At 36.2% G+C, this 18,536-nt stretch overlaps 1 protein-coding gene across 1 annotated transcript in view; it reads right to left on the minus strand.

Annotated features, from left to right (window-relative positions):
• Positions 1-13: 13 nt before the first annotated feature.
• LOC105031985 (putative clathrin assembly protein At5g35200) overlaps positions 14-18,536 on the minus strand; it is a gene marked incomplete at its 3' end in the record, with an annotated part of 28,479 nt that continues 9,956 nt past the window's right edge. The window contains 9 exon segments of the mRNA XM_073253420.1: positions 14-65; positions 151-201; positions 363-446; positions 925-1,025; positions 1,304-1,445; positions 9,864-9,961; positions 10,274-10,343; positions 10,445-10,529; positions 10,615-10,660. Of these exon segments, the coding sequence (XP_073109521.1) occupies positions 14-65; positions 151-201; positions 363-446; positions 925-1,025; positions 1,304-1,445; positions 9,864-9,961; positions 10,274-10,343; positions 10,445-10,529; positions 10,615-10,660 (729 nt within the window).

Consider the following 18,536-nt stretch of genomic DNA (forward strand, 5'->3'; position numbering starts at 1 on the left):
TTGTCCACCAAATTTAGAGTTCCTTCATTAATTGCACTGTATATCTTAATACTTTCACCTGCTACCTGAACAAAGAGTCATATTAGAGATCTGTTAAAGCATATAACTAAACAAAAGCAGCAAAACATTGTGCATCTATTTGCTACTTACAATTGAAAGTGCATATCTAACCATGTTATGGCATACAGCTGAACCTTCTGGCTGCAAAGGAAGGAAGTGAATGCTTACAAAAATCAAAGAAAGCTATAACAGATGAGCTAAACAGCTGGACCTACAGAAATGCATAATGTATCTGAGAGAAAGAAAGAAATAGAAAGAGCCAAGAGAAGCAGAAGAGCAAAAGCAATCACAAGCCACCTTACCTGGCAGCCAAGCAGACGGAAGAGAAGCTGTTGCAAAGCAGGGAGTTGCTCAAGCAGATCAGCAGTGTCAAGTTCCGAAGTTCTCTGTTAATGAAGCATCAATTCACGATAAGTAGAGCTCAAAACTGCACCAGTACTTATTGACATATTGTGAATTCTCATTTGACAGACTATCCTAGTGATGAGGATTTTACATTACACCCCATGCAAAGATAAATACATGCCATACAAACCAAGAGGTTAAACACAAATTACAACAAAAAAACAGTAGCTTTAACATCACACTATGATTTTTGGAGTTTCCATAATGTCATTGAGAAATTTGGCCCAGGTCTCCTATAACAGAATCCAATCAGATTCAGCCTCCATCCTGTTGCAATAAATAACGTCTACCCATTCATTATCATGCTGAAGGGGAAAAAGTCAAAATTTCCTTTTTCCAGGAAGAAGTAGCAACCAAAAAGAAGAAGATAAAAATGAAAGTAAAAGCCTGCACAAACAAGAATGCAAGCAAAAACAATTCCATGAGAAGAAACTTGAATGCAATATTCCAATCACTTACAGAGTTTTCTGTCTCAACATCATATTTCAATATGCGAAAGCACTCTAGCCGCTCCTCTAGATACAAAGCATATGTTCGAACCCAAGCAGAATAATCCCATGCTTCAGGCAAAATATAGACAGAAACATATGTACATCAGGAACATTATGATTTTTCCTCCCATATACAGGACATTGTTATTTGTAATCAAATAATAAGTACATAATGGATTGGGCACTGCACAATTGAATCATCTTCTCACTCAAAAAGCGACAGAAAAGTGGTGCAATAGATGGAAAAATGACGGTGTTATCAGATTTTGAATGAGAAGGAAATCAATTGTTAGGCACAAGGTCCCTTTTTCTACTTATCAAAATTTACAGAGTACAAGATATGGTACCATTTGGACTTGAGTCATCTCTGAAATGGGATACATTCAGCATACGACCTCCGCTCCTGGTATGGTTGATGAGTTCTTCACGAAATGAGGGATCAACTTCTCTCAAAGCCCGATGTATGACAATCAAAGTTTTCAAGGCAACCTGATTGACATCAAGAAACTAAGCTAGGAGCAACATGCTAGGGCTTCAAAGTAAAGAATATCACAAACAGTGTTATGAGAAGTCAAACTACTATATTGTTGTCTATAGCCAGCTCCATAACATACTTTTAATCAGCTCGATATCAACAGATGCCTTAATAGAACAATTTAAATTTGCCCGAGTGTGTTTGGAGGTTTGCATCTTCAACAGATTTTTTGCTTCATTCTTTTCAGACAAGCCAGCAACAATAATTTTACATGTATCAGGTTCATCTATAACAAGTAGTTTTATGTTTTCCAAAGTAGATAGCCCACATTTGCCAATTATTTCTGTATATAGGTCGAGATATCAAGGCTACCATGATCTTCAGACATATAAAATGCTTTGGATGTGTCCAACAGTGAAGCTTACTTCTGAGGTCAATGCCAAAGTCATTGCTTAAAGAATATCATACAAATTTATTTTTCATGTCATAACTAGAACCAATCATAGAAGTACGGCAAAAAACCCACCCATCAAGATAAAACAAACAACTGAGAACATGTTCAGACTTATCTGTGCAAATGACTTCAAACATTCAAACAAGTGAATGTTCGTGCATGTGTTAGAGTTATGGTTCTCGACGACATGCCATTTGAGATATATAGCTTGTAATTCACTGTCATGAAGATAATATCATGTGTAAATGGATAGTCAATATACAAACATGATTTAAGTGCAACTCAACTCGACGAAACCTTAATCCCAAACTAGTTGTGGTCAGCCATATGAATCCTTTTCGCCATTTCATTTGGTTTAGGGACATACTTTCTAAAAGATGTTGAGATATCAAGTCCTTCTTAACTACTTCATCCCATGTGATTTTCAGTGTACTTGTACCCTCTTCATTCCTTCTACATGTATCAAATCATTCCTTTATATTAGTGCATCACTCAGCCTACTCTATACACGTCCAAACCATCTAGTCATTCTCTCAATTTGTTCTCAAATGGTGCTACCTCAACCAGTTTGCAAGAGACTTCACTTCTTGTTCTCTCTTCTTGTATTACCATGTGTCCATATCAACATTCTCATTTTGGCCACACTCATCTTATATACATATTTTTTAACTATCCAATATTCTATATTATAAAGCATAGCTGATCATATAGTTGCCTTATAAAATTTTTAGACAACTTGAGAGGTATCCTATGATCAAATAATATCCCAATTACAATTCTCCAATTCATCCAACATGCTTTAATCCTATGGATAACATCCTCTTCAATCTTCCTTTCCTTATGAATAATCAAATCATAAATACTAAAAATGATAACTCTTAGAAACTTCATGATCCTCAATTTTCAGTTCACCTTGATCTCTATTTCTAATTTTACAAAAACCATATTTAATGTATTCCGTCTTGCTCCTATGTAAACCTAAAATCCTTAGATTCTAATACACTCCATAATTCTAGTTTATGATTAACCCTACCCTTATTTTCATCCACTAAACCTATATCATCCACATAGAATGCATTAACTAATATCTTCTCGAATATATGTGGTAAGTCATCTATAACTAGCACAAAAAGCAAAGAATTTGGAGCAAAATCTTGGTGTAAATTTAATGTCATTGGAAACTTACTATTATTACTACTAGTAGTTTTCACACTAGTAATCGCTCTATCATACATGTCATGGTTTGTTGTACTGATTAGTAACATACCATATTGTACTAGTACCAAACAAATACGTAGCTCAAATTGTATTGATACTTGATACGCCTCACCATCTCATACCATACTGTGTACCACCATTGTAATAAGATGGTACTAGTATGGGGTCCAATACTGAGATAGTGAATCTTAGTATACGCCCTTGATCACATTAATATATCTAAAGGAAACTCCTTTTTTTTCTAACACCCTACCACAAGACTTTTCTAGAGACTATCATATACTTTCTCAAATAAATAAACCACACAAAGAACATGTCTTTTCTTTCTCTACACTTCTCCATTAACCTTTGAAGGAGAAATAATAGCTTTTTTCATGGTCGATATATATGGCACAAAACCAAATTGGCCCTCTGATACTTTTGTGATTTGTGCTCAATTACCCTCTTCCAAAAAGTTACATAGTAAGGTTCATAAATTTGATACCATGACATTAGAACAACCTTGAATGTAACTTCTATTCTTATAAACCAGTATTATAGTGTTCTTTCTCCATTTATCAGGCGTCTTCTTGGTCTTTAAAATCTTTTAGACAAATTACCGATATGTCACTTAAACACTTCTAAATCTCAATAGCAAAGTATGTAGCTTCACCGTGAACCTCTTGTTTTGGGGTGAACTAACCTAAACAAATCAGTTATTGTCAAAACAGTGGTTTAGATTGGTAAGATGCTCAAATGGAGTTAAACTGGGTGGTTTTGCTCAGTTATGAGCAGTTTGGTGCCTCTTACCATCCCAATTATTATAGGAGGATGAAGAGAAGGCCTATTGTGCCTTCTCTGCCCTTATTGCAAAAAAAATATATATTCAACTAAAAATGAGAGAGAAGAGGGATCTCTGAATAAATTTAAGGCTCAATCATACCAAAAATCAGGTATGATCCCCCTTGTTTCTTCCCTTTGCTCTCTTTCTTTCTTTCTTGCTCCAAAAAAGCAAAAAAAGGAAAAAATGAGAAAAAGTCATGCCAAAAAATTTGTATTTTGGCATGATTTCCTAATATACTATAGATCTAAAGGATGATCAATGCATGGAAGTAGAAATCATAATTTTTTTGTCGATCTTCTAATTTTCATAATAAAAATAATGGATTAGAAATAATAATAAATAAAATAATTTTAAAAGATTTTCTGAAAAATGGTAGCCTATTTTGGGGTATGTATGCTACTTAATATTGTATTTTGATAGAAATTTATTTAAATTTGAACATGATTATGATTACCTAAACCTAAGCTCATATTTATATTTAAGTGGTTATTAATATATAATCATGAACTAGAGAAAAAATTTGTAGTACCTCTTGTAAGCATCTATATTAATCTAACTTAAAATTATTTTTACATATTATATAATTAAATATTAATTTAGTATTTAAAATTATTTAAAGACTATTTTTAAAAATATATAAAAATTATGAAAAATCAATACTATGTGTAGATAATGTCGAAACATTTTGCCATGAAATCAACTACTTTTTGTATTACAATGTAAATTATCTAACTTTTAAGTGTTTAAACCATTAAACAATTATGAATCTATCCAAAAATCATGAAAATATAGTAATGCATATTGGTAGTCGGGGTTGCTAGGATAATGAGCATAACTTTTACACAATATTACAAATTATCACAACAAGTTAAGTAAAATTAAATTATAAAAGTCACTCGTATCTCTAAAAATATAAAATTTTGTTTACTCCTTAAAAATGTAGATTCATTTTATGTAATTTATGGTGATGAATAAGATGGTTTATGATTCATTAAACATGCAAAGATAAATCCAAGAAGAAAGGAGACTGACATAGGCTAGGACTACAATGAGATAATTTGGGCCGGGACCACTTGAGGTTCAAGTGGTGCAATGCAAAGTGGAGGGGACGAACGTGACAAGAATTAAGCAGCATCTAGCTAGTAGTTACCTCGACATGACTGCTTCTATTAAATATTCATAGAATGTCCATCAGTCAATGAAGAAGTACTTTCCCAGTTTCAGAAGGAGCAACAGAAAGTGTCGATAAACAAGCAATGACCAAATGTTTGGCAGCTCAGCAGCCTTCATGCTACTCAAGCGATCCAAAGGAGAATGAAACATCTGATCCAGAACACATGGAGGCAGCTCAGATTCAGGTTGTCCTACATGGTAGTCTTAATAAATAATGACATAGAGAGAAGGTTGCCAAGTGCTGGGCTTAGCTTGGGCCCTTAGAGTATGAGATAGGTTCTGGTCGGGATCCGCCGAGGTAGATCTAGACTACAAGAAGAGCCAGTCAATCAAAGAGGTTGACAGTAAAGGTAGCAGCCAAAGAGTCTCTAAGTTTGGGCCTTCACCAGATAGAGGGGAAACAAAATCCACAGATATACTAGCAGGGAGCACCGCTCATAACCTAGATCTACATACCTTTCCGAGCAAAGACCCGAAGCGACAAAAGATTGATTGATTGTACACGTATTAAGCATAAGAAAAACAACATGTGGAGAGTTATTGCTTCCCGGTTCCACCTTAGCTACATTCCTGCAAATGTCGCAGACAACATCTATTACCGATTTTGCTTTCAGCTCCATCTAGAGAGCTGGTCAAAATGTAGATCCTCCTGGACCGAAGGACATATATGGTGGGATGCTTAATAATAACAAGAAGCTAGAGAGATAGATAGCCTCCTACCCAAGAAAATGGGACACCAATCATGTGACTTTGAAGTCTAATAGTTGGAAAAAGCCTATAGATGGAGTATCATTAATTTCTTGACATATTGAGAGAAGATGATATGTTTTCCATATATCAATTGATTTTTCTGACCGTCCAATACATCCTTAGTTTGATGCAGCCAACAATTGATCAAATAGGGGAGTAGCATGTACATAGATGGTTATAGATAATAGACCATGGTACAAGACTGATAAGGATATTTTGATGATCAAGAGGTCACATATTTTTTGTACCCCATGTGCTGCCCACTACATTGACTTGATGGTTATGGATATTGACAAGATTCATTGGGAAAGCAAATGGTAGAGAAAGCCTAAGCCATCACAAAATTTATATATAGCCCTACATGGGTTTTGTCTTTGACGAGGATGTATACAAAGGGTGAGATACTAAGGCAAGCAAATCACCGGTTTTGCCAAGCACTATATTGCATTCAATAGCATTATTGAAACATGGTAGACACATATCAGATGTTTTTGAGTGCCAAGTGGTGGAGAATAAATAGCCCCTAATGGCATGAAGGTGACTACATGGAGGGTTTAGTGACAAGCCAACAAATTCGATAGCAAGACGAGAGAATAGTTAAGAAAATTGCACCAATATATCAACTGCTCAATGCCATGGTTGGATGGACTTCTTATATCATATCATGATGGTTGCTAATACCAAGCTCAAACAGGTAGATCCTAAGCATGCTGAAGAATACAGTGACATCTTTAATAGAGGTGGGATTACTAGATGGGCAGGGAGTTGCATCTAGTAGATAATCCAAGTGCAACCCTCAACACTTCTTTATTCTCATAAAATAAATTCCAAATGCAATCACTTGTTCGTTAATTAAGTCAGTTACATATCTCGACAGCTAACCATCTTAACCCAAATTCTCAGTACAATGTTTTACAAATGGACATGCATGAGGAATTGTTGATGGCTCTGCACAAGTTCATTTATAAGATGGAGCCTGATTTAATCATTGCAGGCGGATGTCTGGAGGAGGTCTTAATGGGATAGGGGATCGGAACTTCATCAATTCAAGTAGATAATTCATATCATATGTCTTGTGCATTTCATAGACTAAACCTTTTAGAGAGGGCTTCCACAGTTTTAGTGAGACAACAGCTGTGTCAAGCAAGGACGATAGAATCCATGTATTTTGGGACTCCAACTATACCTGAAACAATATTGTGTAATAAATAATACAATTTAGTTCATTGCATTTGCAGTTGAACAGTGGTTTCACTTTGGGCTGTTATCAAAAAATCTTAGGAGGGGTCACCAACTCGGATCTTCTCACAGGCGCTCTCTAGTGGCTGTAAGTGCAATTGGTCAACTTTCATGCTAATTCACAGAAACAAAAAAACTGATTGATATAAAAGCTATTGAATGATTTGGAATACGTGCAGGATAATCTAAAGCTCAGATTGAAGTACATCTAGGTGGAGATGGAGTTGAAATATGATAACCCACTTCACCATGACTTTGTTTATGACAATGAGAATCTGATGATTAGGGGGCCTAAGGACTAGCAGCCAAAGCTTGATGAGCCAGGATCATCTCCTTCACTACCAATATTCAAAGCAAAAAAGATTAGGATGGATGCAGGGCAACAGGCAGAGTGATACATGCCACACTCACAACTAGCCAAGCAACGACAAAGATCAGCGGGAGTCAATGATTATCGCAGGCTTTATATCCGAGACATCCACCAAGAGATATGATAGGGAGATGCCAAGAAGAGGTCACCATAGTACCAGCCCAATTAGGAAGGTAGGAATAGCCAAGGTGATAGGCTAAGTCCAGCTACCTGGCGGAGCTAGGCAAGTAGAAGCATCTAGAAAAAGAAAGCAATTTCTTAGAGCAGCAAGAAACGAAGAGCAAGGAGTGCTGCGGATTCTTTGGAAAGAGTGGATAGGGAGCTAATTCACTTAAATTCTAAGACTAGCGAGACCTTAGATAACATGTCGCCTAGTTCATCTTGCAATACGGTCGATTATAACAATGACAGTTCGAGCGATGATGAATTTGGTGGCCCAAGAGATAGCAGTGGACATGGCAGGTGCACATACAACTCATAGCCTTATGGTCTTAATAGATTGACTGACAACTTACAATTTACTCATACCATGTGACCTAGAGGTTTGAGATACATCACTACTGTAAACGATAGAACATGTGGAATAGGATCCTTGAACATATCTAGACTTGAATTATATATCAGATCCGGTTGCATATAACCCATATAGACATCTAATGTCTGAGACATTGTATTCAGGCAGCTATACTCTCCACAGTCTCAACTAGATTTTATGTCAGAATCATTGCCTCAATCTTCCCTTAGATGGAATGATCAGTACAGTATCAACATTGGATCAATATCACATTGGCTATCTAGGAGGTTGAGATTATCACATGCAAGGATGAGCACAGTATCTGAGTTAGTGTCAAACGCAAGCTCTGACTATGATCAGGACCTCAATACCTACAAGCAATATAAACACTCCATGAAGAACTAGATATCAATACGTATTTTATAGCTCGAATCAATTTGATATCTATATGTTCCAGTTCAAAAATATGCATTAACTATACTAATTATATTACAATTGCATTTATTAATTGATCATATGGTCTATCAAGATTTGAGACCAATACAACATAAAATAACATCAAAGTAACATAGAAATCATAATTCAAACAACCACAAATATTAAAATAACCCCTCAAAACAAAAATTTAAAACAAAAGATAAAGAAAATGGGTGTATTGGCACCAAACTGGTAAACCGGTATGAAGCAGTACCATACCTGACCAGTCATCAATTGGTGTGGCAACCAGTACTGATTCACTAGACCTTGCTCAATAGGGTTTCCATCAAGTACAACCACATTTCCTATTTTCATCTTTTTTATAGCTTCCTTTATCTCAAATACACCGATTCTACATAATACTTGATAACTTTTTCGTTAATGAAACTAGTAAGGCATCCTAAATCATCTACGTAAATTCCATTAAATAGCTTGTCAAATAAACTTCTCCATCCTTCTTTGGTCTCGTCCTCGTTTACCAAAACTTTTTATTCTTCATCTTTGATGCATTTAAGCTGAGTCAAATCTCTAGTTTTCCTTTCTCTTAATCTTGCAATTTTGTAGACATCTTTCTACCCATCCTTAGTTTCCAACTTGCTATATAACTATTCATAAGCATTAAGTCTAGCCTCTCATGCTGCCTTTTTTAGCTTCCAACATAGCCACCTTACAACTTTTTTACACTTCTCTATTCCTACATTTAGGCAGTTTTCTATAGCACCCTCCTTTAGTCCTAACTATCAAATGAACCTTCTCATTCTACCACCAAGTTTCCTTACTTGATGGCTCTTTTTCCTTTGAAATCCGATGCATTAGCATGATCAATTTTTCTACCTCTGCAGATGGCTCCAATCATTAAAGAGAAAGAACCAGTATGCTTGTTTTAAGGAGATGGACTGCATATTAAATCTTCTCATACAGGTCCAATTTGTGAGAGTCTGAATGTTGCTATGCCAACTTTTGTAGTTTTGAACTGCTGTAGATACTTTAATCATTGATAACTCCTTAATTTTTCAATGAAAATTTATTTGTAAAGAGGGTGACAATTCTCTTCTACTCATCATGCATGCTGCCTTGTAATTTGATTTGACTTCCAGAACCCATATTCATGCTTTCCTCTGTTGCCATAATTCACTTATTAAATTCATCAATATATACACACCTCTTAGCAACTCTTCTGGTCAGTATATGGGCCTTAATTCATTTCAAACCATGTTAAAAGGTTCATATGAACCACAATCCATCCCAAGTCATGCACAATTAAGATCATAGCATCACTTAGATGTGACATATAAAAATTGCAGAAGCCAAAGTGTTAAAAATTACATGGGAACTCATTTGGTATTCCGACACTGAATTCTTTTTAACAGCATGCATACAAAATTATTCAGCAAGATTACAAAGCAAAACATACAGCCCAATTGGATGTTTTGGTGAGCCGTTTAGCTAGAGAATTGATGCAATATGCAACATCCGCACAAGGTCTTGAAGCCGATACAGCACTGAAAATAGCTGTAAAAAAAAAATTGCATTACTCATCGCATACCAAACTTTAAAATAAGAAGAAGAAATTTTCCAGCTGTGGAAATATTCACACTTCGAAGAACTAGTTATAACACAAAAAACAGCACCAAGATAAATGTTTTCCAACTGTGGAAATGTTGACACTCAGACGAACTAGTTATACAAAAAAAAAAAAAAAAAGGGCCAAGATAAATGTTTTCCAATGGTTGAAATATTCACACTCAGATTAACTACCTATACAAAAAAACACTTCTAAGCAATATTGTGCAAAGAATGGGAGTGAAAAGAATTAGGACTAACTGCGCAAATGTTTCTCCTTTGGCAGCTGTTCCACATGGTTAGTGGCCTTGACAATTGCAATATCCAATTCCTGGTCAAAAGGTGCACAAAATAGGTTATTGACTGATTAAAAACCATAATCTGGAAAGATACACATTGATAAACACTGACAAAATAGACAGAACTAACAACCTTGTAATCACTGTTTACTTTTGCCAATCCAACTGTTGTGGAGTCCTTCAATGCTCCGAGCGCTTTTCTTATACTCTGCTGAGTACTACCAATTCCAGCCATTATGCTACTCTAAGAGTGTCAGGAAAGTATATATTTCTAAACACCAATCAAATTGTTTAGTCACGAACCTGCAAAGAATATGTGTTCCATCCAAACAAAATGGACTCAAGCACCCTACCAAGTAAGATATGTATATTATGTGTAGCAGAGATTTGCCCATATGTTTCTTCTCATACGTAATGATTACTCAATAATGGTTATCTTTAAAAAAGTATAGGGTTGAAGTTAGCAACTAAATGTAAAATTGCATATGACAAAACATTGTATTTGGTTGTAGTTGTACAACGGATAATGTTTACCTTGCACTAAAATATATTTACATAGAAAATAAAAAACATGCTGCTAAACTGTCTCAAGCTTATCCAAGAAACTGTTCCTTAGTAGTGATAATTGAAAGAATATATAGCATATACAGACCATATTCAGCTACTCGGGATCAGCTTTATGAGACCTAAGTGCTATTGTTCGTCTGAATGGGTGATCAAAAACTATACAAAGGAAAAAGGTGAGACACTGCAAATACCAAGAAACAGTATGCTCCGAGATATTTCAACTAAAATATTGAACTTTTGAAAGATTAAGACAACTTCTAAAGTGAAATAGAAAACCAATGTACATCAGATTGATAATGTAGGAATAAATAGGATTCCATGTTACAATTTTTCAGTAAGGAGGGTAAACAAAGATCTCTTAGATTCAAAATTAACAGAATAAAGATCGTAGATATAATTTCAAACCAAAATAGTCACAAAAGTGAACGGCAAGCTTCAGTTAAGTCCATCACCAAATAATGAGCAAATCCTTGAGCCCAAAACAAGAAAGTTTGAACATGGAATCTACCATAAAAGATACAAAAGAGGAGAGCAAATCAAGATACAAACTAAAATTTCAACTATTCTCAATCTCAGCAGTTTTCAAACATATAGAACCAAATCCTAATGTAATTTAAATTTCTCAAACTCAATAGGCAATCGAAGTATGATTATTTTGGACGTTTTCCCATTTATATCATAGTCGTAAACTTTCTAACCCAAGGTTCGCAATCCTGATACTAGACCCATACTAATACCTTGTTGTTATTACATCGGTGTAGCCGGTATGAGGAGCAGTACCGGTATGGTACAATCCACCCAGTACCAGGTTGTATGCATCAGTATCATGAACCTTGTTTTCACCTAAGAACACCAAATCCAACTTATGGACTAAAGAATAAATCATCGCTAGACTTTGCTCCAACTTCTAGAAACAAATAACAACAAAATTAGCTGTACTGTAAAATATGATGGCCTAATGCACAAGACTCCCACCACCATGGGGTTTGGAAAGGGTCAGATCTAAGCAACCTTACCCTGCATGAGGACAGGTTGTTTCCCTATTTCACATCTATAACATCCAACAAAATTAGCTGGACTATATAGATTGAAAATATATAGAACCTCAAATTAATCTCAAAATAATTTTTTGATTCATCAACAGATGAATCCATACAAATCAATGCCTCCAAAAAGATACCAGCATTGTTTTGATTAAAGAGTGAATACTAACTCATATAAACTACTATTACTACTACTATAGAAAAACGGTAGCAAGAAAAGCATGTAGCTGTACTTAAATCAGAGTCAATTACGAAACCCCCCCCCCCCACCTTGCGAGATTAGGCTAAATTATACTTACACCCAATAGTTTGAAAAACATACTGTTACCTCTCTGAGGTTTATTTTTATCTAACACTATAACCCATAAACTAATAGAATGTTAGTCAAACCATTAGACTCAAATACCACATTAGAAAAAATTGAAAAGTTGATGAAAGTAACCCTAAGTTAATTTCTTAAGAAAATATGGAGAATCCCCACCACTCCGATCCACCTCTATTAGCTACCAACAAAAGGAGGGATCAGGATTGGCTTCTTGTTTTCTACTTATATTGTAGGAAAAAGGTGCAGATCGGCAGAGATAAGGCATCTTATAGAGGTGGAGAAGGGGAGGGAGGTCACCGATGGCCTACCATCCATCAAACCGACCCATCGAAGCACCTTCACCAAGGATAGCTTCCCCCAACACGTACGCCGCATCGACAGTTACTGAGACATCTTCTGATATTTTAGCACCGAGCGTAGTTTCTACTCTTTCTTTTTTAATCCTTCGAAGTAGTCTCTGCATCAATTTAATTACCAATGGTTATAATCTTGCCGATCAAGAACCCCAATTGTTTTGGTTTCTTTGGTTTATTCTTGATTGTTTTTTGTCAGATTGTGTTTCTTTCTTGTTTTTCTCTTTTTCTTGAATGGACCCATCTTGGAGATGATTTATATGAATAAAATTCTTTAAATTGATAATGCTGCAATCAAATTTAGGATTTTTTGAGAGTTTATTCTTGGCTTTTTTATCGGATTGTTTCTTTCTTGTTTCTCTTTTTCTTGAAGGGATTCATGTTGAGTAGCTTGTCAGATCCTTCTTGGAGTCAATTTTTATGAATAAAATCCTTTAAATCGATAATGTTGCAGTCAAATTTAGGATTTTTGGGATCGAATCTTATCGTTGTTTGTTTTCCTCCATGTTGCATCTGTGATTCAAGTTGAGTGTGGAGAGATGCTGTTATAGCCCAAACCCATTACAGCCCACAAAAGCCCAAAACGAAAAAAAAAAAAAAAAAAAACAGAGAAATTCAAAATCGGGAAAAAGACTCCCGATGGGAGTCTCCTTCTCCGGCGAAATCCGGACGGAATCAGGACTCCTAGGACCCCTCGGAGTCCTAGGGTCCTCTATAAGTAGACCCCTCCCCCTTGAGACCGAAGATCGGCCTCCTCCCTCTCTCTTTCTCTCCGTTTTTCCCGAAGAAGAGCCGCGGGCACAGTTGGGTTTCTCGCCGTGTTTTCTCTCCGACGAGGTCCCAAGAGGCCGAGGTAAGTTCTTCTCTTTTTCCCCTCTTCCTTCCTCTTTCCCCCGTGCGTTTGTGCGCGGTGACCGGTGATGAACGTCGCCGATTTTTTTGGTCGGGAAAAGACTCTGTTTTTGGGGCTTATTTTCCGTGAATTTCCGGCGCCGGCGATCGGAATTGATCGCCGGCCATGTTTCCTCCGTGACCGGAGGAGATGGCCCCGTCGGCCGCCGGCCTCCGCCGTGGCAGCCGCGGCCCGAACGGCCGTTCAAGGCCTGAGGACCAAGAGTCCTCTGTTCCGGCGCGGGAAGAAGAAGAAGAAGAAGAAGAAGAAAAAAAAAAGAAAAAGAAGAAAAGGAAAAGAAAGGAAAAGAAAAAGAAAAAAAAGAAGAAAAGGAAAAGAAAAAGAAGAAAAAGAAAAAAAAAAAGGAAAAGAAAAAAAAAATGAGAAGGGGCGGAGAGAGAGAGAAACTCTCTCTCTCTCTCTCTAGATTTTAGGATTTATGAAATTAATTAATTAAAAAAAAAATTTAAAAAAAAAAATTTAGCAATAAAAATAAAAATAAAATTAGGATGTCCATGGATTAATTCGAAAACCTGGATGCTGTCGACGAATTTATCCTCGTAGGGACAATAGATTTTTAATAATTTAGTTATTTTTAATTTGATGAAATTTTGATTTAAAATATAATATTTGACATATCAGGTTCAGAAAGGATTTTCGAGATCCCTAGAATTTCTAGTTTGAACTTTCTTTTGAGGTAAGTAGTGTTTACTTTTACTAAATTTATCTGGTATATTATGAATTAAATAAATTTATGCATGCTTGCGATTGAAATTATTTATTGAAATAATTGTTGAAAATTATTTATGATGAAAGTTAATTGTAGAAAATTATTTATGATTGAAGTTATTTGTTGAGCAATTATTATGATGATATATGATCTCAAAGAATGTTATGATTGATTTGACTCGAATATCAATTAATTTTATTATTCTTGAAAATAATATATAAATTTGAAAGACAATATGAAATTGACAACCTGACTGTGTTGAGGACCCCGCCAATGGGGGCATATACGTTGACAATTGACTGTCCTGAGGATTTATGTCGTCAGTGAGACCAGCGACATGTCGCCAGATAGACCAGCGACAAAACCGCCAGCTAGACCAGCGGTTCCAAAGGACTTGACTGCCAGATGATTCGCAGCCCACCGCAAGCAGATATGCGGTATTATGACCCTGCCACAGGGATAATGTGGTCATAGTCATGGTTGGTAAGAAGAATTTAAGAAATTGATGAATTTAAGAAGAAAAGCATAATTGGAAATTATGATGAATTGACTTTTATATATGATTGACAGTATGATTATGATTTCATGAAATTACATATTGATTTGTGATGCATAGTATTATTTGCCTGATTATTCAGTTAAAGGTATACACTGCTTACTGGGCTATTTAGCTCATGATAAGTTTTATGTTTTTCTTACAGATCCGGAAAATTAGCATGATGCGGGTTTTCAGTTGGGAGAGCGATTAGAGATGGAGTTAACTCATTGATTTAGGATTTTTCTCAGAATTGATTCAAGACCTTTAGTTTTGTTTTTAGTATTGACTTTGTCAGACAGTTACTTTCTTTTGAACATTTAGTTTTGATTTGAACCAAGGTTTGATTATTGAATAAAAAAAAAATTTATTTAACTGTTTGTGAAGATATCATGATGAGATGCCTTGCATGCTTATGGAAAAAGTATTCTATAAGTATGCGGCGGTTGCCATGACCCTCGATTCACAATCTCGGGTCGGCGGCGTGACAATTAATATGGTATCAGAGCATAAGTAGATAGATAGAGACATGTAGAATAAAGTGAGTGATGGGTAGACATTAGGAAATTGAAAGGTTAAGTTATGATAATTATGATTTGACTTGTCACAAGTTATAACCTTATTAAGGATAAGTTATTATCTCAAATCTAACATAAGTCAATATGCCTCCACGACGAGCGAGGAATACTCAAGGAACGGTAGGAGGGACATCAAATCCACTTGGCGATAATACTCCCCAATTAAACAGCGGTACAACTCAGCAGGAGGGAATCCATGATCCTACCGGAAATACTCCGACAGTACAGGAGCCGAACATGACTCAACTAATGCAAACTCTGATCGAAGTAGTTCAAACACAGCAACAGTTACTTCAACAACAACATGCACAGCCACGTCAACAATTTCCACCAATACCTGGACATGGAGAACATCCGATGCAAAGAAACAATATCGTCGAATTTAAGAAGCTAGCTCCTCCAGCCTTCAAAGGGACCACCGAGCCACAAGAAGCAGATAACTGGATTATGGAAATGGAGAAGGCCTTCGCCGTGCAAGAATGCCAAGATGAAGAGAAGATCCGCTATACAGCATATCTGTTACAAGGCGAGGTATACAACTGGTGGCGTATACTGGAACAAAAATATGAGCACGATGGGATACCACTCACTTGGGAGAGATTTCGAGATAAATTCTTTGACAAGTATTTTCCCCGAAGTGTCAGAATACAGAAAGAACAGGAGTTCATTCACCTGAGACAGGGTAACAGATCCGTTGCAGAATATGAAGCCAAATTCACGGAGTTAGCCAAATTTGTTCCTAGACTAGTTGAGATTGAGCAAGACAGAGTACACAAATTTGAAATGGGACTGAAGACAGAAATCAGGAGACAGGTTGTACCCTATGAGCTAACTACCTATGCCTCAGTTGTGAACAAAGCTCTAATAATTGAGAGAGAAGCTAATGAAGCTCATGCGGAGCGTGAACGGAATTAGAAGAAGAGAAATAGATTTAGTGGAACTCAAGGACGAAATCAGAACAATAAGGTTCCAGCAAAGAAGCCAGCAACTAATAAAATCGTGAGAATGAGGCAGCTAAATGTTCGAGATGTGGCCGAAGAGAGCATGAGACTTCTAATTGCCCATGGAATACTGGTTCGTGTTTTAGATGTGGCCAGAAAGGACACAAGATTGCAGATTGCCCGCAGATGGACGAAAATAGATCAACACAAGCAAAGGACGGAGGTCAAAGGCCGAAAACTCAAGGAAGAATCTATGCTCTCACACAACAGGATGCTCAGGCCTCCAATACTGTGGTGACAGGTACCATTCCTGTATCTGGTATTCATGCTTTAGTTTTGTTTGATTCTGGTGCTACACACTCCTTTATATCCACTACTTTTATTAGACAGCATGATATAGGTTGTGAACCCATGAAAACCAAATTATATGTTGAGATACCAGTAGGTGGTATTTTGAGTACCGAAAGTGTGTGCAAGTCATGTAGTATCAAGATAGGAGAAAGAGAATTACCGACAGATTTGGTGGTCCTGGATATGCATGATTTCGATGTCATTCTAGGAATGGATTGGCTGGCTACATATCATGCCTCTGTGGATTGTCATGGAAAGAGAGTGAATTTTCACATACCGGGAGAATTAACTTTTAGTTTTGATGGAAGTACAGGAACCACCCCTCCACGTATTATTTCACTTGAACAAGCTAGACAGATGATAAGAAAGGGATGTAGAGGTTACCTAGTATCAATAAAGAATAAAGAACATGATGAATTGAAGTTACAGGATATTCCTATCGTAAATGAATTTTCGGATGTATTCATTGATGATTTAGTCGGACTACCCCCAGATAGAGAACTTGAATTTACTATTGAGTTGGCACCTAATACCAATCCGATTTCTAAAGCTCTTTACAGAATGGCCCCTATGGAATTAAAGGAGTTAAAAGATCAATTACAGAATTTATTGGATAAAGGTTTTATAAGGCCTAGTGTATCTCCTTGGGGAGCTCCAGTCTTATTTGTGAAGAAGAAAGATGGTAGTATGAGACTTTGTATCGACTATAGAGAGTTGAATAAAAATACTATCAGAAATAAGTATCCTCTATCTCGAATTGATGATTTATTTGATCAGCTGCAAGGTGCACAAGTCTTTTCTAAAATTGATCTTCGTTTAGAGTATCATCAGTTAAAAATTAAAACAGAGGACATACCAAAGACGGCATTTAGAACTCGTTATGGACATTATGAATTTTTAGTGATGCCTTTTGGGTTAACCAATGCTCCAGCAGCCTTTATGGATTTAATGAACAGAATATTCAGATCTTATCTTGATAAATTTGTTGTCGTATTTATTGACGATATCCTGATATATTCAAGAAGTAAATTGGAGCATGAAGAACATTTACGGTGTGTACTACAAATATTGAGGAAAGAAAAACTTTATGCCAAATTTAAGAAATGTGAATTTTGGTTGGACAAAATAGCCTTTTTAGAACACATCGTATCTAAAGATGGAATTTCTGTGGATCCAGCAAAAGTGGAAGCTGTGATGCAGTGGAACAGACCTACAAATATTTCTAAGATTCGAAGTTTTCTGGGAATGGCAGGATATTACAGACGATTTGTAGAAGGATTTTCTCGCATAGCTGCACCTTTGACTCGTCTTACTCAAAAAGGGGTTAAATTCGAGTGGTCTGAAGATTGTGAACAGAGTTTCCAAGAATTAAAACAACGATTAGTGTCAGCCCCTATCCTTACTATACCAACAGGAGATGAAGGTTTTACAATATATAGTGATGCATCTAAAAAGGGACTCGGATGTGTATTGATGCAACATGGTAAGGTAGTAGCCTATGCCTCAAGACAATTGAAACCATATGAACAAAATTATCCGACACATGATTTGGAATTAGCTGCAGTGATTTTTGCCCTAAAAATTTGGAGACATCACTTATACGGTGCGCAGTGTGAAGTGTTTTCAGATCATAAGAGTTTGAAGTATATTTTTACACAGAAAGAATTAAACATGAGACAGAGAAGGTGGTTAGAACTATTAAAGGATTATGATTTAACAATTCATTATCATCCGGGAAAAGCTAATGTTGTTGCTGATGCCCTTAGTAGAAAATCTGTGGGAAATATGGCGGTTTTAATCATACACCAAAGTCAATTATTGGAGGATATAAGAAAACTGGAACTAGACATCCGAATATATGACTCAACAGTACGGTTAGTCAACATGAGGGTTCAGCCAACACTCATTGA

This window comes from Elaeis guineensis, chromosome 1, assembly GCF_000442705.2.
Source record: "Elaeis guineensis isolate ETL-2024a chromosome 1, EG11, whole genome shotgun sequence".
NCBI classification, from domain to species: domain Eukaryota; kingdom Viridiplantae; phylum Streptophyta; class Magnoliopsida; order Arecales; family Arecaceae; genus Elaeis; species Elaeis guineensis.